Raw genomic sequence first — 20,154 nt, 5'->3', positions numbered from 1 at the left:
CCCACTCTCCCCCCACCGCAGGCCAAGAAAGCCACCCCCAAGGACAGTGTCCGGAAGAAGCGGGCCCTCCTGGTGAACGCGGGCCTGGCCCTGGCGCCCGACGCCTTCCAGATCGTGCTGGACAGCGAGAATGAGGCCAAGGGTGGGTGCGGCCGCCCTCCCCAGCCCCTCGGCCCCTGCTGCTGTGGGGTGGAGCCCTGGCCTGCCCTCGGGGGGCGGGGGGGATCGAGCTGGGCCCCCGGGAAGGTCAGAACCGGGCTGCCCTTGGCCTCCGCCCAGCAGCCCCGACGTGTGGCCTGTGGGCCCTGGAGGCTGGCTCTACACCCACTGGCCTGGCAGCCACCTCGAGGTGCCCCGAGGGCAGCCGGGACCCAGGCTCCTGGCTCAGTCTGGGGGCTGGGGGGCCTTTCCACCGGGGCTGCATGCGGGACCCCTGCCCCGGCTGCACCCTGACACCACTGTCCCCCCTTGTACCCGCCTGTGTCTGTGTCTGTGTTGGGTTTGCACTGACGCACACCGGCCACCACGGGGAGGGCCCGCCCTCACGACTGCGCTGTCTCCCCGGCACCGGGTGAAGGCCCCATCTTGCAGTCGGGTCACACCCGCGGCTGGGATGGGGTCTCATCAGGGCTCTGGGGGCAGCTTCCACCCGCGGCACGACGGGGCCGGGCTGCTCTGCGCGTCTGCGAGGCCGGGCCCTTCCCTCCCTCGGATGGGATCACTCCCGCCGGGAGCACCCCCACGCCCGTTGCCCCCGTGGGGATGGCAGGGCTGCGCCCGCCCTCTGGGCCCCTCCTGAGGTCCCCCCAGGGCCCCGTCTGGTCTTGCCCCTGGCCGGCGGCTCTCAGCTGACGTGACCCCGTTTGCACAAAGGCAGGAGCCCTGGGGTCCCTGCTGCCCTCCTGCAGGATCCTTGGTTGGGGGGGGGGGGCGAAGGACCAGATGGGTGACGCCTCGCGCCGCCCGTGTGTCCCGCCGCCGCCGCTGCAGCAGGACGCGCCTGGGTGCCTCTCGTGCACCTCCCGCAGGGCTCGCTGCTGGGCGCCCAGGGAGGCAGTGGTGGAGCCTGCCGGGTGGGGCGTCCCTGGGGCTGGGGAGCTGGCTCCTGAGGGTGAGGGTGCTCCGTGCGGAGGCGAACCGCCAGCCTGCGGGCAGCATGGGCCACAGCTGCCGCCCACCACGGGCAGTGGGCGCCTCTCAGCCCAGGCCGGTGGCATCGTCAGGGCCGCCGTGCCAGGCGGCCCGCTGGCGCCTGGGGTGGCATTGAGCACTGAGTTTGCTCTTCTGTGCCGGGAGGAACAGCCTCCAACACCAGGCCGGTCGACACCCAGCCTCCAGATGGGGGCGGCAGCGGCCGGCCAGAGGGCAGCGCCACCACGGCACCGAGCGGCAGGGTGGCCAGGCTGACCCTGCACCACGGCCGCGCCGGGGGCCTGGCAGTGGCCCGCCCACAGCCGCAGCCCCTCTCCGCCCGAGTCCTGGCGTGGCCGTGCCGTGTGGCTGCGCCCGACGACACCGCCCGGCCCCAGACAGGGGAGGCGCGGTCCCTGCCCTCCTCAGGCCCCTCGCGGGACGACGTCAGCCTCGGCCGCATGCGCCCCTCTGTCCGCAGTCTCCACCGGGAAGAGCAGGAGCCGCTTCGCCCCGCTCTTCGCCAGGGCCCGGCACCACATGGTCAGCGTGGAGAAGGCCAACGGGCACTTGCGGCGTCTGGGGAGCGAGAACGAGAAGGAGAGGTGAGTGGGGACCCGGGCACGCGCGGCCAGGCACGGCCAGGTGGACACCCGCGCCCCGTGTGGGGTCAGGACAACGGCTCATTCTGGGACGCGGGGCGGCCTGTCCCAGGGGAAGGATGGGGGTGGGCGCTTCTCGGCCGTCACAGCGACGGGGCCCGGAGAGCCGCCCCTGCCCTCTCACCCCTGACCCTGGGGCGGCCTCACCCTGGGAGGGCCGCCTGCTGCCCCAACCCCGGCTGCAAGCCAGAGGGCGTGGGTCGTCTCCCAGCTGCTCCTCACACCCCTGGGGGGCAGCCCCGCTGGGGCCCCTTCCTCACGGGCCCCCCGCCGGGGTCTCCGGGAGCAGAGTGCAGATCTGGGCGGAGCTCGCCAAGGTGGCCCGGAAGCAAGGCGTGTGGGACGTGTGCCGGGCGGCCTGCCGCTTCTGCCTGCTCTACGACAGCGTCAAGGCCAAGAAGCTCTCGCGGATGAAGCGAGGTGCGTGCCGGGGGGGCGGGGGTGGCCGCCGGGGCGCCGGCGTTCCGTCTGGGTGGGAGGGGGGTCCCCGTGGGGGGGCGTGGGCCTGGCGCGCCTCGGAGCCCACGGCGTCTCCCAGATGCTGGCCGCCGCCCACCGAGGCCTCTCGCGGTGGCCGAGGGCGACCACAGGGCCGCCCGGCCACCGTCACGGCCGACCAGGACCGTCCCCCGAGTCTGGCACCCTGCACCGCCTTCTTGTTTGGCTGTCCCAGGCCCTTGGCGGTGGCCAGGGGGCGGAGAAAAGGGGAGGGGCCTGTTTTGAGTGACAGCGCCGAGACCCCGGTGGTGGGAGCCTGCGGGCAGGGGGCAGGGCACAGGGGCAGGGCTCCGGCCGGAGTCGGGGGTTGGGGGGCGCAGCCCTGCCTTGCCCTCCGTGCCGCGTCTGAAGCGCCGCCGTCCGCAGGGAGGAGGCGGCGGGCCGGGGACAGCCTGGGGCACGAGTCCAGGGCCCAGTCCCTGGCGCTGCTGCGGGTGCCGGGCTCGCCGGCGCTGCTGCGGAAGTTCGCGGAGGTGGGCTTCATCAACGCCGAGGTGCGTCCCGGGCGCGGGCGGGCTCCCCCGGGGCGGCCGCGGGGGGTGCCTGGGGGTTTTCTGCGGGGACGGAGAGGTCCAAGGGCGCTGTGTGCCGGTAGGAGTTTTCCCTAGAGATAGTTTCCGAGTCGGGCCGGGCGCTGGGGCCCGCCCCGTGACCTCTGCGCCCGCCTGGCTGTGCAGGCCACCGTCCACTTGCTGTGGTCGGAAGGTGTGGGGCTCAACGACCACCCCAGCCCCCCCGAGGACCTGAGCCAGCACGCGGCTGGCTACACGCTGGAGTTGCCCGAGGACAACTCGGAGTGGGTCACGTACAGGTGGGCGGCGGGCCTGGCCGGCTCTGCGTACCCGTGGGGCACGGGGCGGCGGGCGGACGGGGCTGGTGTCCTGGGTGAGGCCTGGCCCGTCGTCCACCCCGACCACCCTCGTCACTGGGAGACCTGAGGGGCCCTGAGGGGCCGTGTCCGCGGTGGGGAGACGGGGTGGGGCAGCTCTCCACTTCGCCCGGGGAAACGCCGCCCCGTCCAGGTGTGCGGGGGACACATCCCGACAGCTCCCTGGGCGGGCGTTGAGGCCTTCCCTGTGGACCGTCCGGGAGACGGGCCCCCGGAGGGGGCGCTGTGCCTGGCACGGGGGTCCGCGTCCTTTCTCGGCCTCACACTCGGCCCTTCTGAGGACGGGGACTGAGTGACGTGGGGCCGGGGCCGGGGGTGGGGGGCACCTGTGCCTGGGGCCCCGGGCGCTCAGAGTGGTGGAGGGTCGGAACGAGGGCCTGGCCCCATCGGACCCCTGGCCGGGCCGTGCATGGCCCTCGGGCTCAGGGGCTCGCGTTTGGGAAACGAAGCGGAGGAGGAGGACGTGCCGGAGAGTGACCGCGCGGAGCCCCCACGCGGGGCGCTGCCAGACGCTCCGCAGAAAGGCTCTTCCACGCCCCGTCCCCGGGCAGACACAGCTGTCACGCACGCATGCACGGGGCGGAGGGGGACCCGATGGCCCTCAGCGGAGCGGCCCGTGTGCGCGGGGTGGCCACAGCGGGGCCAGGGGGCCAGGCTGGCCTGTGGTCAGGGCCGTGTTCCCAGACCCGGAGGCCTGGGCGGTTTGCGGACCAAGGGCAGAGGGAGCGGGTCTCGTGTTCACGTGGGATGGAGGGACATCCCGGGGGGGTGTGAGGAGGTGGACGGGGGAAACTGGGCGGGTCTGGGGTCCTCCAGGAGGGACGGGGCCAGTGGCCCTGGTAGTGCGGGGGCCCCCCGGCAGACGCCGCTGGCTGGGAAAGGCCTGGAGCTGGGGAGAGCCGGCCCGTGCCCCCCCCCCCCCGCTTCCCCCTGCCAGGACCTGGGTGGAGAGCCTGTCGCAGTACGCCATGAGCAGCTGGCTGCGCTCGGCCGAGCTGGGGCAGGAGATGCAGGAGGCCTGGGTCGTGCAGAACGCCGTGGTCTACGTCCTGAACCACAACCACCACCTCATCGCCGCCGGGCGGCAGAAGGAGCTGGTGGACCCCTTGTACCGGCTCCTGAGCATCGTCCAGGCCGTCGGCCACAACGGGTGGGTCCCCGTCCTGCAGCGCTGGCCTTCCAGGGAGGGCAGGGCCGCCGTCACCTGGTGCCTGGGGGGACAGGCCGGGGGAAGCCTGGGGGACACACACAGGGCTGCTCACGCGACCCCAGGGCCCCCTTTACTGGCGGTGGCCCCTGAGCCAGGCACCCACCCTCTCTGGGCTGCGGGCGGCGTGTGGGGGTCGATGAGCCCGGGGCGGGAGCAGACGGAGCGATGGTGGGGGCTCTCGGATCCCCGAGCCACCGAGGGTGACGGGGGAGGGGAGTGGCCCCCTCGCTGGGGGGCGGGGCGGGCGTCGAAAGCCGGTCCCTGTGCTTTCTCACCCAGACGGGGCCTCGTGAGAGGCCAGGGTCCCAGCCGCTCAGACTGGAAATGTGACGACTCCAGTTGGTCACAGTTTTATCTGAGCAGGACGGACCTTTAAAACTCGTCTCCTTGTGTTTTCCCTGGTTTGGCTCTTAGTCTGAGCGTTGAGGGTCAGATATTTGCACTGGGTGCTGAGGCAGGAGTCCGAGGGCGACTCAGAACGTAGCGACGTGTGACGGGCAGTTTTTACAGTCGGGGGGGGAGGACGGAGAGGGCGGCCGTCCCCTCTCCCGCAGGCGCGAGGCTGGTGCCACGGCCTCTGACGCCGGCGCCCGGAGGGGCTGCAGGCACACAGGCCCCCCTCACCCGCCGCCCCCCACCCCGTTCCAGCGACCCCGCGCTGCTGGCCGCGCTCTGCAACGCCCTGGCCCGGGGCCTGATCCTCGGCTGGATCCCGGCCCAGACGCCCGAGAAGGCCAAGCGGCCGGTGCGGCCCAACGCCTTCCACAGCCCCCTGGACTCCGAGGCCGCCTCCGAAGTCAGGACCGCCGTGGAGGTGCGGCCCCCCCGCCACGGCGGGGGTTGCGGGTGCGGGAGGCAGCCGCGGGGGTGAAACGGGCCGAGGTCCAGCCGGGGAAGTGGGCGCTGGCGGGGGGCGGGGGGCGGGCATCCCTCCGAAGGCAAGGAGGCGGTGTCGGCCCGCGCCAGGGTGGACCCAGGCTTGGCGTGTGGCTCAGCCGCCCCTTCGTGTGGACCAGAGCCCGGCCACGCGCGGTCAGCGCCCGGGGGCCGCCCCTCGGAACTCGGGTTCCCGGGACCGGTGCACCTCCGTTCCAGGTCTGCGAGTTCGCCCTGAGCCTGACCAATGGGGCGGTGCCCGAGGACACGGTGCCCACAGAGGCCCGGCAGCAGCTCATCGCCACCTGGGTGAAGGCCAAGCAGCTGCTGCAGCAGCAGATCGGGTCCCGGCTGGGCGTGGACGACCAGGTGTGGCCGGTGGGGCAGGGCCTCCACCCATCCCCGCCCCTGGGGCCTGCCAGCCGCAGGGTAGCGCTGTTTCCTATGACGGGCACTTCCCTCCACGAAGGGCTGTTCCCGTGGAGGTCACTGTGCCGGCCTCGCCCCCTGCCCAGGCCACAGTGTCTGCCCCTCCCCCAGCCCCCTGGACACTCTTCTAAATATCCACCGAGCCTCTGGGCCCCCGGGCCACCCTTGGAGACGCTCACGGTTGTGGCCTTAAGTGAAGGCGCACTCCGGCCAGAGGGGGCACTGGGGGACCCTGAGCTGTGAACTCAAGGCTGCCCGAGGGGCCGTCCGGGGGAGCAAGCGGGGACCCAGAGGGGAGAGGCCAGGGTCTACACGGCCACAGAGGGAGACACCAGGAGGCTCCCATGGGCGCTGGCTGGGGCCAGGACAGGCAGCAAGGGAGACCGGCGAGGCAGTGGGGGCCTGCGTCCGAGCGGCCCGATCCAGGACCCAGCGGAGCCCGTCCCGCCCTGCTGGCGCCCACCCTCTGCCGGCAGCCGGGTCGGCCCAGTTGTCCGGCTGCCGTGCCCCCTGCCTCGCGACAGAACGAGGTCCCCGGGAGACAGACTGTTACACAAAGAGCCCCGGCTACCGGCGCGGCATGGGCGTTTCACGGGGGTCCCGATGTCCCCGTGTCCCAGCCCCTGGGGGGCCCTGGGGCTCACGGACACTCTCTGCTCCCCGCCCCCCAGAGCGCCAGCGAGGACATCAGCTCTGTGACCAAAGTCCTCGTCGCCCTGGAGATGTACTCCTGCAACGGGCTGGGCCTCATGGACTTCACCGTGCCGCCCCTGGCCCAGGTGGGTGCTGCCGCACGTCCCGCTCGAGTGCCCCGGGGAGGGGGGGCCCAGCAGAGCCCCATCCGCAGCCTGAGGCCACGTGCCCCGACTCGGCTGTGCAGGGGCAGGTCGGGGGGCAGAGGGCATGGCCTTGGGGGCCAGCCTGTGTGGTGGCCGCCTCCTCCCTGCACCTGCCATCCCCTCAGGGCCCTGGGTGTGTTCCGCACGGCAGCCTCCCCCCCTCCCTGGAGCTCCCTTGGTGGCCCCACACGGGGCAGGGTGTCCCTGGGGCACGGGGCAGGGTGGGCCTGGGGCTCCTGTCACCCAGCAGCCGATCCCGACCCTGGGCCTCGGTTTGCGGCCGGTGATGTGGCCACTCGGCCTTGCCGGCTTTGCTGGTGGGGGGGACGGCCTTTCCCGGCCGGGTCCGCCTGGGATGACGTCACTCGCCGGCCCTCGGCCACCAGCGGACGGCGCCCGGCGCTGCGGGCGAGGAAGGGGGCCGGACACCCCCGCTGAGCTTGGGCCTCCGCCTGGGGCAGCTGGTGAAGATGGCCTCCGCGTGCACCTGGGCGGAGCCCCTGGTGGAGCTGCAGACCCTGGCCCGCCTGAGCCACTTCGCCTACGCCGCCCGCGACCACGAGACCACCATGGCGTGCGCGAAGAAGGCCGTGCAGATGGGCGTGCGGTGCCTGCGGCAGCTCAGTCCGTGAGTCGCCTCCCCGGCCCCCGACTCCTGCGTCGTCCGGCGGCGGTGTGGCCGCCTCCCCGTCTCCCCCAAGCTCCTCAGGGGGGCCGCGGAGGACCCTGGTGGTCACGCGTCGGTGGGCGGGGCGGCCCGTGCAGAGGTCACAGGGGGCGGAGCACCAGCTGCTGGCCCGGCCCCCACTCAGCAGCCCCGCCCCCCCGGGCCCCGGAGAGCCGCGCTCAGCAGGGTTCTCAGGCCGTGGGGGGGCCTCTCGAGCGGAGAGTGTGGGGGCACGGCGGCGGAGAGGGCGCACGGGTCCCGGCCCTTCCCAACAGCCGCGCCCACCCCGATTCTGAGAAGGCAGCAGGCGTCCCAGACACATTAGGACGAAACTGAAGGGCGATGTGATTACACCCTCTCCCCGCCCCCTCCCGGCCCGAGGGCTGCCGAGGCCGCTGCGGCCCCGGGTCCCGGGACGGCCCAGGGCGGCCACGGGCGCCTCGTTTTCTGGCCGTTTGCTCGGGCTCACGGTTCCGCTCAGCTGGTCAGTGACTGACTGCCTCTTTCCTCTACTTTCCAAGGTGAGGCTTTTAAAAGCTTGTTGCTGGTGTAAGTGTTTCTGCAGCAGATGTGGTTTTCCTCAAGGTTCTTCTCTTCAGCCAACTTCCTGAACCTGTTTCCTTTTTTTAAAAAAGATTATTTATTTTTAGAGAGAAGGGAAGGGAGGGAGAAAGAGAGGGACAGAGTCATCACTGTGTGGTTGCCTCTCGCGCGCCCCCTGCTGGGGACTTGGCCCACAACCCAGGCCTGTGACCTGACTGGGAATCGAACCAGCGACCCTTTGGTTCACAGGCGGGTGCTCAATCCACTGAGCCACCCCAGCCAGGGCCTGAACCTGTCTCCTGAAAGTCGACCTCACTGACCCGCGTGGCCGGGGCCTTTGGGCGTGCCTGGGGCACAGGCAGGCGCCCTCGGGGGGTCTTCCCACGTCGCCAGTTTTTTTCCTCGGAAGAGCTCTCTCCACGCGGCAAACCGAGGCCGCGGCCGAGTCGCCCAGCTGGCGGGCGGCAGAGCTGGGCTGGGAGCCGGCCGTGCCCGGAGAGAACCGGCCACAGACCCGACACGGTGCCGAGGCCGCCGCCCGGGACGCAGAGCGGCTTGTTTCTCAGGACAAGTCACTGCGCAGGCGGGAATTTCAACAACGAAGCGAGACCCTAGTAAAGGGCCGAGTGGGGATTCCGGGGCCGAAAAGTCCGACGTCTCCGTCCTGGAATGACACCAGCCCACGGGCCGTGGAAGTGGACGCAGGAGGAGCAGACAGCCAGCGTGCCGGGGGGCAGAGGCAGCGGGGGGTGGCGGGGGGGGGGACAGAGGCAGCGGGGGGGGCTGGGGGGGGGGCAGAGACGCGCACACTCGGGGATGTGGCGGCTGAGATGGTTTCCAGCCGAGTCGACAGCAGCCCGAGACCCAGCGTTTTCAAGGAAGGGCCGGCGGGAGGGACCCCGGGAAAACCCGGCCAGTTTCCTCTGCGGCGGGATTGCTGCGGCCACACCTGGGGGAGGGGGGAGGGCGGGAGGGGCCTGGACACATTCCACGCAACGGGAGAAGCCTCGGCAGTCCGGGCCCTCTGCCCACCGAGCACCGCCTGCAGAACCGAAGGCAAGATCTAGCCGTGTTCCGAGTCGCTGGCGCTGAGAGGGCCCCGCCCCACTGGACCCTGGACAGGAGACGCCAGGACAGGAGACGCCGGGGAGGCGTGGCCCGAGCAGCGAGGGCGGCGTGGCCGTGACCGGGCTGCCCCTCGGCACGGTCACAGTGAGACCCACACGCTCTTGCGGGGGAGGAGCAAGCGCAGAAGGGAGGCGTGTGACGACAGAGGCATCACCCAAGGGTGGTGGTGGGGGAAACGCGGGGACGTCCCTCGTTGGCTCTCATGTGGCCCATGGGTCGGAGTGAACCCAGTGAAGGCCGCTGGCGATCAGTGCCGCGGCCCCTCGGGCACTGCTAGGAAGACTCAGGCGGCCGGGGGCGGGGGCGGGGCTCCCAAACCGCAGGCGAGGACCTGGGGAAGGAGAAGGGGGGGGATGGAGGGGGCCTTTCAGGACCCCAGGAGGGCGAGGGGCGGAGCCTCATCGGCCCCGGTGTGGACACGGCGGCTGAAACGCTCGGTTTGCCCCGCTGGACAGGAAACCAGGGCCAGGCAGACGCTGCGGCCGTTTCCATGGGGAGGCTCGGTCGAGAGGCCGAGGGTGGGAGGGGTCGGCCCCGCCCCCTGGCTGAGGCATCTGGTCGGGGACAGCGGGTCGGATCAGGGGGAACACAACCGTCCCAGCTGTCTGCCCCCTGACCCGGTGCTGGGGCAGTGGAGCTGGGGGCTCCGGCCTCCGCTCGTGGCCATGGAAAGAACTCGGTGAGCCAGAGGAAGGAGCGAGTGCGAGTCTCGGCGTCTGGGCCAGGGCCCCGCCCGCCCCGGAGCGGCCGACTCCCGAGTCAGGTCCCCACAGACGCTGCAGGCAGCTCCCGGCTTCAGGGCCCCAGAGCCAGGCAGGGCGGGTCCCCAGGAGTGTCCCTCAGAGTCGGGAGGTGCCCCCCGAGCTACGTTGAGGGCGTGTGACCCATCCAGCGCTGGACGGGGTGGCACCTCCGTGTGCGCAGTGTCCAGTGTGTCTCGGCCTGGCCAGCACCCAGGGAGCGGGGACCGCTGCCTGCTGCCCTGGACATGGCGCCCAGGGGACGGCCCAGGACTGGGCCCCGGCCAGTGCCGGGGTTTCCCAGGGGCCTGTGCTGCCCGACAGGTCAGTCATGGAGACGTCAGGAGACGCTGGGGCGCCGGCCCTGCCCTCCCCTCCTCCTCCCCCCGCCACGGGGGTCTTACGCTCTGGGGGACCCACGACACTTGCAACCACGTGCGCGGCGGGCAGCGGCAGCTCGCCTCAGGCTGCACCCCCAAGCCCGTCGGCCTCCAGGGCCCCTCTTGTCCGGCTGCGCAGGGGGCCGAAGCAGCTGCTGGGCTCCCTCCCGTTGCTGCCTCTGTCCTCAGCCCGTCCTTTGTCCCGCTGCCCTCTGCTCTAAGGAGCGACCCCGCAGAACAAGAATAAAACAAAGTAAAAGGTGCCGGGTGCTGCTGCCTGGCGGTTCTGTGGGGGGCTTTCAGCAGGCCGCTGTGGGTGCCCCGGGCTCACTCCCCTCCTGCACCGCATGCCCGCCCGCCCCGCCCCGGCCCCAACCGCGTGCTGAGGGCGCTCTGCCCGCAGGGTCCAGCAGCAGCTGGCCGCGGAGGCGCTGAGCGCCGCCACCTGCATCCAGGGCCGCAGCATCGTGGAGAACCTGAAGGGGCGGAAGCAGCTGCGCCTGGTGGCTGCCAAGGCGTTCACGGAGAGCGTGAGGTGCGTCGCGGGTGGCCCTGTGTCTGGGGCGCGTGTTGCATGCAGGGACTTGGCAGTGGCCCGTGACCGAAGGGGGAGGGGGCCCGCGGGGGTCCGTGGCCCGGGGCGCCCAGCAGGGACGCCCAGGAGCACGTCCTGCGGAGCTGGGTGCCATCCTTGCCTGCCCTCCGCGGGCCCGGGGGGCGCGGGTGCCCGGGGTCTGCAGCATGCTGGGTCGCGCCCTCTCCAGGTTCGGGGGCATCGCGCAGAGCAGCCCGCTGGTGATGCTGGCCGCCCGGCACTACTGGAACAGCCAGCTGCCGCTGCTGTCCTCCACCGCCAGCAGGAAGGAAGCCAAGAGCGCCATCCAGAGGATCGTCGCCGTCATCAACAAGGTGGAGGCCAAGAAGCAGGTGCGGCGGGGCAGGCTCCTGGGCCCCGAGGCCGGCCGCCTCTCGGCTCCTCCTCCGAAACGGGGCGAGGTCCCCACGGACAGACTGGCCCCGTGGGACCGTGCAGATGGGGGGCCCGGCAGTGTAGGCAGCTCCTGGCTGAGCTCCGGGCTTAGCTCTGACCTCCCCGCCCCTCCCAGAGAACCCCGCCCCTGCCTGGAAAGCTCTGGAAGGGGAGCCGAGTGGGGTGGGGGCAGGTCTGCCGAATCCACTCAGGAAGGAACCACGGCAGCTGCTGGGCGAGGCCCCCACTGGGCTGGGCCGGTCTCCCCTGGCTGGCGCCCTCCCCGCCCCCACCCTGTCCCCAGCCCTCACCCTCCCTCACTGAGGATGACGGTGCCCCCGAGTCCCCTCCCCGTGGGAGCCTGGGTCGGCGTCGCCCTCCTCCTCCTCCTCGGGGTGTGCAGACCCCGTGGGACCCGCCCGCCCAGGGTGGGGGGCACCCTGGTGCCGTGCCCGCAGTGCGCGAACCCAGGCCCTGCTGGGGGGGCGTCGGGTCCCCTGCCCTGGGGGGACGGAACCGCTGGCCTCTGAGGGGCTCCGAGGTCGACCTCAGCGGGAACCACCCGGCTGTCCCCGGGGTGGCCGCCCCATGTTCGTTCCCACCCGCAGAGCTGGGCCCCGCTCCTCCCCGTCCCGCCCCCACCTGTGGTTTTCCGCCTCTGGGGCCGCGGCCGATAAGGAGGCCGCCTCGCTGGGGTCCCCACGTTCGTTCCTTCAGAGACGGACGCAGTCGAGCGCCCTCCACGGGCCCGTGTCCGTGTGGTCTCGCCTCTGGCCGGAACTTCTGTCGGCGGTGGGCCACAGCGGCGGGGCTGGGCGCCCAGTGTCGCTCCCGGCCCCGAGGGAAGGCCTCGGTCTGTGGCCGCCCAGCGCTATGTCTGCTGCGGTCCGTGCTGCCCGCCCTCGCTGTGCGGGGAGCCCCCCGCCCTCCCGGCCCTCCCGAGTGCCAGTGGGAGGCTGGGCTCGGTCGGACACCTCTTCTCCGGGGGCTGGGAAGACCCTGCGGCTTCCCCCTCACTCCGGTGGCGCCGGGGTCTTCGCGCCGATGGCTCCTCTCGGGTCTCACGCCCCGTGCGCCCAGGGCGCCGTCCCCGGGGTCCCGGTGCCTGGCATTTCCGCTGTGCTGTGGGGCGTCCTCTGCTGCTCTTTCACGGAGGGTGTGTTTGCGTTGCATCTGCATCGGTAAAGGACGTCGGCTCCGTGCTGCTCCTGCGAAGCCTCCGTCCGGATGCGCCTTGAGAGCCCGTCCGGCCTCACAGGAGGGGCCGGAGCGCCCCCCCCACTCCGTTTCTGTGTGTTCGGGACGGGGTGGGGGGGGCGGGGGGCTGGCGCGGAGCCTGTGAGTGTCGGGTCCAGGGCTCCTCTCTGTCGCCGCCGCAGTGCGGGCGCGTCCGAGGTTCCTGCGATTCTCTGCGTCGTCTTCTGCGTTTCCGGGGTTTTCCATTTCCTCTGAGCCGTCGGGTCGGCCAGCGCCCGGCTGGGGGTGGGCTTCCCTCAGGCCCTTCTCGCCTCTCGGGGCCGGGTGGGAGGGAAGTGCCCCCCTCCTTCCGGTTTGTGCTGTCCTGTCTTTCCTTTCCCGCCTCGTCCCCCCAGCTAAAAACGTGTCTGTTTCGTCGCTCCTTTTCAAAGAGCCGACTTTTGGTTTCGTGGATTTTCTTCGTGTTTTCTTTCTCTCTTGTCCAGTCTTCCCTGTGCCCTTGGTCCTGCTGTCCGGGGTCAGTCTGTCCTTGTCCTCGTCCCCGAGGGTGGACGGACGTGGTGGGCGCGCCCCAGGGGGAACCCCCGTCCGGGCACGGCTCCCCGGGCACCCCTGCGTTCCTCCTCGCGGGCTCGGCCCCGCCAGCTCGAAGCGGTGGACGCCCCTGGGTACCGCTGTCTCTGAGGGCGCCGTGGACGGGGGCGGCCCACTGTGCTCTCGCGGAGCTGGCCCCTGCCGGATGGCCAGTTCTCACGGGTGCAGCGGGCCTCGGTGTTCCGGAAACGCCGTGGCGGTCACTGTGATCAGACACTGAGCGGGGCGAGACACGGGTGGTGGGAGGACGCACGGGACCCTCAGGGCTGCGTCTGCCTGTCTCCACGCAGGACACGGGGAGCGTGCTGCTCCTGCACCAGTGGCCGACCGCGGACTTCCAGGGCGGAGGCACCCCGGAAGGCTCCTTCCTCCCAGGTGTGTAGACCGGGCCAGAGCACAGCCTGCTGGGTGGGGGCGGGGCGCTGTGCTTGCAGCCCCACCGCCCGCACCCGCCCAGCGCGATCGCGGCAAAAACCCCAGGGGACAGCTCAGCCTCCAGGGTGTGGCGGGCACCGCGAGGGCCTTCCAGGGGACCTCGTGGGGTCCCCACTGTGCACAAGGAGCCAGAGCCCGAGGGTCCCCTTGTCCAGGGCCACTTGGGCCCTCCCTGGCCTCCCAACTCCCCGGAAACTGGCCTCTGGGTTATTCTGATGGGTGAGTCATATTCTACTTCCGTAGGAAGGCAGAGACACGCTCCTATAAAATACCTTAGAACAATTTTAGAGTCCGTGTTTAAAGGGAAAAAATGATTATCCGCTAGAAATTCACCGTGCTGTTGATGTAAGAGCTCCGTGTGCGCTGGGGTGTGAGCGCTGGGGCTGGAGCCGTGGTCCCCCAGGACGGCAGTCTCATCTGGAGACGTAAACCGGACTTAGAGGGAGCGGCGCACGACCACGTGCAGGCGGACACCTGGGCGAGCACTGAGCGCCAGCGGCTCCGTGGGCGGCGCGGCTGCAGGGAGAGGGCAGGCGGCAGCGAGCGTCCAGTCACGCGGGAGCTGCGGTGGGCAGCCAGCCCCGTGGGCCCCGCGGGACAGAGCCGCGGCCCGCCCACGCCGGTCCGTGTGCCGGAAAACAAGCGCACAGGCTAAACGGTGCGGTAGCTTTAGCACTCGGGTTCCAGGGAGAAAGCGGAGAGTGGAAGAGAGCCTAGCGGAGATTTTGTGGAAGATCCTTTTCTAGACACTCGTGCAATCCGAGCGGCACAGTTCAGACCAGGAGGGTTTAGATGGAGAGAATGACGGGAAACGCACCGACGAGAATGCGAATGGCGGCGAGGCGCGTTCAGAGCCCGCCCAGGCTCCTGGGGTCTGCGGGGGCGGAGTCGGCTCCGCCCGGCTGTCTCCCCGCTTCCTCCTGAGGCTCTGCGGCCCGCTGGGGCCGCCCGGGGGGCGGGGCCATCAGAGGCGCCCCGCCCCCGCCCCACCCCCGCCCTGCTCTGCGTCTTGTCCCCGCAGGGGCCGAGGACGACCTGAGTCTGCGCGCCGCCCTCTACGGGGTGCTGTTCCACTGCCACGCGGACCAGGGCGACTGGGAGGGCGGCCTGAAGGTGCTGGAGGAGGCCGTGCAGGTGCTGCCGCGGACGGCCCACCGCCTGTGAGTGCGCCGAGCCCCTCGGGGCTGCCCGCCGCCCCTGCGTCCTCTGAGCTCGCGGGCCTGGGCTGCCCCACCGCCCCTTCTCTGGGGCGTCCGCACGATGAGTCCAGCACAAGTAGCTCGAGGGGGGTTACAGCGCGCGCGCGCACACACACACACACACACGCACACACGCACAACAGTCGAAAACTAAGATGTGACATTCCGCCACAGCACAAAATCCCAAGGGAGTCGCGTTCCAACAAGCCCCGGTCTTGCTGTGTCTTTGTAAGGGGGAAAACGGACAAATACTTCAGTTCTGGGCGAATCACACGAATTTAAATGTTCCCAACGGCTCGAGAAGTAAGGTGCCTTTTGCTTTTCTTCAGCTTGATTTTCAAGCACATGGTCCTCGTGAAGGCCAGGCTCGGCCTGAACTACACGATGGAGATGCAGAAGTTCAAGGACGAGAGTGAGGACTACGTGGCCCACATGTGGCACCGCCTGGCCTTGAACTCGAAGAACGTCTATGGGGAGCTGACCTGCTACCAGAACGCAATCCAAGCCCTGCAGGTGCGCCCCGGCCGCCCGGAGGCGATCCCGGGGGAAGCCAGTCTTTGCTCCCTGGTCGAGGGCAGCAGAGGGCACCCTCTCCAGCCCGAGGGGCGGTGTGTGTGTGTGTGTGTGTGTGTGTGTGTGGGAGCCTGGGCCTGGGCCCTGCGGGGGCGGGCGGGGGGCGGGGCGCCGAGGCCCTGAGGCTATGGAGGACGGAGGCCCTGCAGCCTCTGGGTTCTGGGATCTGAGGACGACGTCCCCCCAAGAAGCCGACAGAGGTTCCTCTGGATGCACCGGGCGGGGGGCAGCAGGGGGAGGGCGGGCGCCTCGAGTGAGGCAAGAGCAGGTGGGACCTGCCTCAGGACAAAGACGTCGGCCCAGACAGGCCCCGCACGGGCGCCGGGAGGTTCTCTGCTCAGCAGAGCGCTCTCCTTCGGGAGCCGGGGCCTCCGCGGGCCGGGCCGGATGCTGTGGGTCCCGCACGGCCTCTGCCGTTTCTGGGTGGTTCACGCCTCGGGGTCGGTGCCGAGGCCCACGGTCCCTTTGCTCCTGGCACCAGAGGCCGAGTCCTCCCGCGGGGATGGCCTTGCCGGGTTCTCCGGGACCAGGCAGTGTGGATCGGCCTCCGCCAGAGAGAGCTGCGGGGTCCCTGCTGGAGCAGGCGGCCATCGGGGTTGTTTGCAGAGGCCCTCGGTCCCTGCAGACCCCCAGTCCCTGACCTCTGTGGCCCTTCCCTCTCGGGGGCCCGGCACGTGCGGCAGTGAAGCCTGGGGGCCGCGCGGCGGGACACCCAGCACCCTCGGCGCGCAGGCCCCGCCCCGCCCCAGCTGCAGGCCCCGCCCCGCCCCCTCTGGGGCTCTGCGGGTTTGCGTGACCCGGGCTTTCCATCCGACCAGACGCGTCCTTTGCGACCAGCTCCTTTCCCGAGCACGGGCTCCGGGCTCGCGGGGTGGCGGCTGTGCCAGCCCTGCGTCCCTTCCACGGCTGAGTCGTGCCGCCGAGGGCACCGACGTGCTGGCGACGGGCACTGGCGCTGCTTCCGTCTGCAGCCGCTGTGGACCTTCGTCAGGGTCAGGCGCCGCCTCCCGGGGGCGTGGCCTGAGAGAAGCGTCGGTGGGCGGTTTTGTGCGGGTGCGGGCGTTGGATACTGGGGGCCTACGCACACCTGGGCTGCCGGCCGTGCAGCGAGCGAGGAACCCAGGAAAAACGACGCCATGGAGAGATGTGTGGGCCCACAAGACGGGGCGCGGGGGGCGCGTGTCAGTCTCGGCAAACCCTTCTTCCAAGCGGCGAGCGCGCCCTGCAGTTACGAGGAGTGAACGCACCGACCTGCGACCCCACATTCATCGTCGGGGATCAGCACCCCGTTGCGTGCACGGGTGCAGGGGCTGCTTTTGGTACAGTGGGCAGCGTCACCACGCACACACACACGCGAGGGCTGCGCTGTGCTGGGGTCACGCGGTCACGGCCGCAGTGTCACCGGGCGTCAGGAACCTTTCGGCTTCACTGTCATCCGATGGACCGCCTTCGCATGTGCGGTCTGGCCTAGACTCGGTGTCCTTACGCGGCCGAGACGGGACACGGTTTTGCGTGGACAGGTGCTCCTAGGGGCGGGGCTGCCGGGTCACAGGGCGGCCTCGTGTGAACTCGGAGGGCAGCCGGGCGGCCCCACCCCGGCCGTGCCGCTTTGCGCTCCTGCCCACCGAGTGCGGAGATCCGACTTGTCCCCCAAGCAGCCGGCGCTGCGGCTCCCCAATCCCCGGTGCAGGCTGTGCTGCGGCTGCGCGACCCGCATCCTTCCACGCGCCGTCGGCCACCTGTCTCTGCTCGGCGGGGCAGCGCCTGTGCCGACGGTCAGTGTTTGCGTTTGGTCTCGGGTGCCTGGTTGCCGCGTCCAGCGTGCCTGTGCGCACAGGTCCCTCTCCACGCCCCTGCGTGAGCTCGCACTCTCGCGCTGCGGGGCTGCCTTTCTCCACGTCTCCCCTTCCCTGCTGATGTCCCTTGTCGCTTGTCTGTTTCTTCTGCTGCTGCCTGTGCCCACGGTGCCGGAGCTTCGAAGCCACCGCTGGCGGGAGCCGCAGCCCCAGGGACTTGCAGCCCTGCTCCCCGCCCCGACACGGGCTCTCCGGCCACCCTGAGGCCCTTCCTGCACTGCTGGGAGGCCAGGCGGGCTCCACGGCTCTGCACGCGGGCCCTGCTGCCCCCAGGGCCAGCCTCTCCAGACCCCGCAGGGCCCTCACCCGTGTCCCCTCCTGCTTCTCTTGTCCAAGCCACCGCCCCTGCATTGGGCACCCGAGGGCTCGCCTCCCTTCCTGCCAGGTCCCCACCGCCCAGCGTCACTCCTGCTGCTGCGCCTGTCCCTGCCTGTGTGACCTGTGGCCACCTCTTGCTCTTCCTCCTCCTCACAGCCGTGTCTCCCTCCCAGACTCCCTCCGCTCCGACCCCGCCTGTCCCGCGGCCCCCCTGCCCGTCTCCCCGGCTTCGGCCCAGCATTCCCCGGTCACGCCCCTGCCCCTCCTTCCCGCCCCCTCCACCTGTGAGCTGTGGGGCGAAGGCTGCGGGTGGGGCCATGAGGCCAGGGAAGGGCGGGCAGCTCCATCCCGGGACGTCCGTGCTCGGCCAGGCCAGGCCCGGCCCTGCGGCTGCTCGCCACACAGGCCGCTGGGCAGGGCCGCAGAGGCCCGCTGGTCCCTGTGCCGGGGACCGGAGCGGAGAGGGTGACAACAGAGCCCACGGAGGCCGGCGGGGCCTCGGAGCCTGCCCGGCGTGGCGGGGCTGGCAGGCGTGCCCACGGAGCAGGAGGCCCGTGGAGGCTGTGCTGGCACCGGTCTCGCTGCAGCCCAGTGAGGGCCGCTGGGGCGAGCGCAGACGGGGGGGGGGGTGTGCGTTCTGGGGGGCGAAGCCGCGAGGCCGCTGCGCGCTGCAGACCCCTGGGCGCCGGGCGGGACGCGAAGCAGCAGCAGCAGCAGCAGCGTCCTCACGGCCCGGTTCTGTCCGCCCCGAAGAAGCCAGAGAGCGAGTGGCAGAAGGTGGACTGCGTCACGGAGTTCGGCGAGTGGCTGTACTGCCGGCAGTTCCCCCTGGACGACGTGGCCTTCCACCTGAACTGGGCCGTGGACATCGTGCTGGCGATGGCGCCTGCCCGGGAGGCCCCGGAGCCCGCAGGTGAGCCGGGGCCTGGAGCGGCTCTGGGCTGGCCGGGGGGCACCCCCGCAGCAGCCTGCCCTGGTCCCGGGAGTGGTCTCGGTGGCGTGGGGCGGTCCTCGCACGCGGGAGGGTGTGTGCAGCCGCAGAAGGGCCTGGTTTGAGCTTGGTTTGGACTCAGGTGGGGTGCGGCCGACTGGGTGCTGGTCATGGGGGGCCTGGGCGGCCCCACTGTTGCCACAGTTTTGGGGGAGCTTAAAGACTACAGGGGCTTGGTTCGGCTGGTCCGGGGAGGCAGAGGTCCTGACCAGCCTTCCGGAGGAAACTAGCCAGCCCTCTGTGGGAGGGTGGACTTCTGTGGGCTGGGGACGGAGGGGGCCCTGTATGTCCGCCAGGGGGGCCCTGGGCCGAAGGCGGGAGGACAGGTGGCTCTGGGAGGCCCAGCGGGGCTCAGCCTGGTCTGGCTGGTCAGTGGCCCTCCCCCTGCTACTGGCCTGGAGCCCCTGCCAGCAGCGGGGCTGAGGGCCTTCCTGGGACCCCAGGGCCTTGGGCAGGTGAGGAGCGGGCACCGGGCCCCACGAGCCACCTGCGAATGGGCAGGTGTGGGGCCAGCGATCCAGACGCACGGACACCGCTCCCTGCAGAGAGGGAAGTGTGGCCCCTGTGGGGGGGGGCCCTGTCCTGGGTCCCGACTCCAGTAAGACAAGCCCTCGCGCCCGAGTCAGGCCCAGCCCCCCCGGGTCCCTGCCGTGGCCAGGGTGACGGGACTGTGTGACGGCCCTGCCCCCGGCTCCAGCACGGAGGCGGCCTGGACCTGGCCCATGGGACGGGGTCCCGTCACCCCCGACCCAGCAGCATCCCGGGAGCCACAGACACCAGCGGCGCCCCCTGCCCCCTGCCCCGCTGCAGGGGAGCTCTCGCCCACGCCGGCCGACCCGGAGCCGCCAGGGCCTGCGGACGTGGGGCCGGTCTCCTTGGAGAAGCTGCGCAGTGTGAGGCAGCTGGAGGCCCTGGCCCGCATCCACGTCCTGCTGGCCCTGACCGTGTCCCCCAGCTCTGCCAGCTACCAGGACTGCTGCCTCCTGGCGTACACCGCCGTCCGGCGCATCTGGCAGGTGGGGCTGCGCGGCCGCGGGGCGGGCTCCCCTCTTCCCGGGGCCAGACCGCGGCTCCGCTCGGTTGCGTCCCAAGACACTCTGAAGACGCAAGACGTGCGTGGCGTCCCCGTCCACGCTGTCCCGGTGCCCGCTGCCCCCGCCAGCGCCGCTGCCTCCAGCCGGCCCCTCTGCTCTGAGGCCCCCCGCCAGGGTCGCCCTCGCCCCTGCATGTAGCGTGGACAGTAGCCGAACCCAGTGTCCTTCTGACCACCAGCAGCCCTGCTGCTGGGCTTCCAGAATCTTCTCCCCGCTGTCCCCTGCCTGGCTTCCTCCGCCCCTTCCCCCACCTCCTCCCGGCCCCCTTCCTGGCAGCTCCCGGTGGCCTCCGGTTCCGGGCACCTCCTGCGGGCAGTGCCCCCCGGCAGCAGGAAGAGTGGGAAGGACCCCCCTCCCCCCAGGATTCTGGGAGACCCTTCAGGACACTCACTCCCTGTAAAGCCCTCCTCGAGGGCCACCCTCCCCTGGGTCCCTGCCAGGCCCCAGTCTGCGTGTCCCTCCCCCGGGACGCTGCCGCCACCGCGGCCTGGCCGGCCTCCCCGGGTGTGGCCGCAGCAGATGAGTGGACACGGGGTTGCCACTCGGAGCTGCAGGGTGGCTGGCCCGCGCCCGGGCTGGGAGTGTCTGGGGGACGCGGGGGACTCGCACCTGTCCCTGCAGGTGTCCTCCTCCTCCCCAGGTGTCCTTAGCGACGGCAGGAAGATCCTTTTCAGAAAGTAAGCTTCCAGCAGAAGCTAGTTCCCTTTTTTTGTTGCCTAAAAAAGACAAGGAGAAGGTCAAGGACAAGGAGAAGGACAAGGAGAAGGTCAAGGACAAGGACAAGGAGAAGGAGAAGGTCAAAGACCTGAAGCTGGTAACTCGTCCCTCCCAGAGGTGCAGGCGGGACCGTGGAGGGCGAGGGCCGCGCGGCTGGGCGTGGCCACCGCTCAGCACCCAGGCCTGGGGCCCGATGGGCTTGCCTGTGCCTCAGTGTC

At 71.1% G+C, this 20,154-nt stretch overlaps 1 protein-coding gene across 1 annotated transcript in view; it reads left to right on the top strand.

Annotated features, from left to right (window-relative positions):
• The window catches only part of CFAP46 (cilia and flagella associated protein 46), a 56,148-nt gene that overhangs the window by 11,815 nt on the left and 24,179 nt on the right, over window positions 1-20,154 (top strand). The window contains exons 13-30 of the mRNA XM_045854401.1: window positions 22-142; window positions 1,613-1,736; window positions 2,083-2,213; window positions 2,658-2,785; window positions 2,969-3,102; window positions 4,118-4,330; window positions 5,039-5,204; window positions 5,486-5,635; window positions 6,367-6,474; window positions 6,996-7,162; window positions 10,396-10,527; window positions 10,757-10,919; window positions 13,044-13,128; window positions 14,210-14,348; window positions 14,717-14,900; window positions 17,888-18,047; window positions 18,936-19,141; window positions 19,860-20,067. Of these exons, the coding sequence (XP_045710357.1) occupies window positions 22-142; window positions 1,613-1,736; window positions 2,083-2,213; window positions 2,658-2,785; window positions 2,969-3,102; window positions 4,118-4,330; window positions 5,039-5,204; window positions 5,486-5,635; window positions 6,367-6,474; window positions 6,996-7,162; window positions 10,396-10,527; window positions 10,757-10,919; window positions 13,044-13,128; window positions 14,210-14,348; window positions 14,717-14,900; window positions 17,888-18,047; window positions 18,936-19,141; window positions 19,860-20,067 (2,719 nt within the window). The remainder of the gene's footprint in view (window positions 1-21; window positions 143-1,612; window positions 1,737-2,082; window positions 2,214-2,657; window positions 2,786-2,968; window positions 3,103-4,117; window positions 4,331-5,038; window positions 5,205-5,485; window positions 5,636-6,366; window positions 6,475-6,995; window positions 7,163-10,395; window positions 10,528-10,756; window positions 10,920-13,043; window positions 13,129-14,209; window positions 14,349-14,716; window positions 14,901-17,887; window positions 18,048-18,935; window positions 19,142-19,859; window positions 20,068-20,154) is intronic.

Source organism: Phyllostomus hastatus, unplaced genomic scaffold (genome assembly GCF_019186645.2).
Source record: "Phyllostomus hastatus isolate PE091 unplaced genomic scaffold, TTU_PhHast_1.1 phas_scaffold_1066, whole genome shotgun sequence".
Lineage (NCBI taxonomy): Eukaryota > Metazoa > Chordata > Mammalia > Chiroptera > Phyllostomidae > Phyllostomus > Phyllostomus hastatus.
This window is presented reverse-complemented; position numbering and strand designations above follow the sequence as displayed.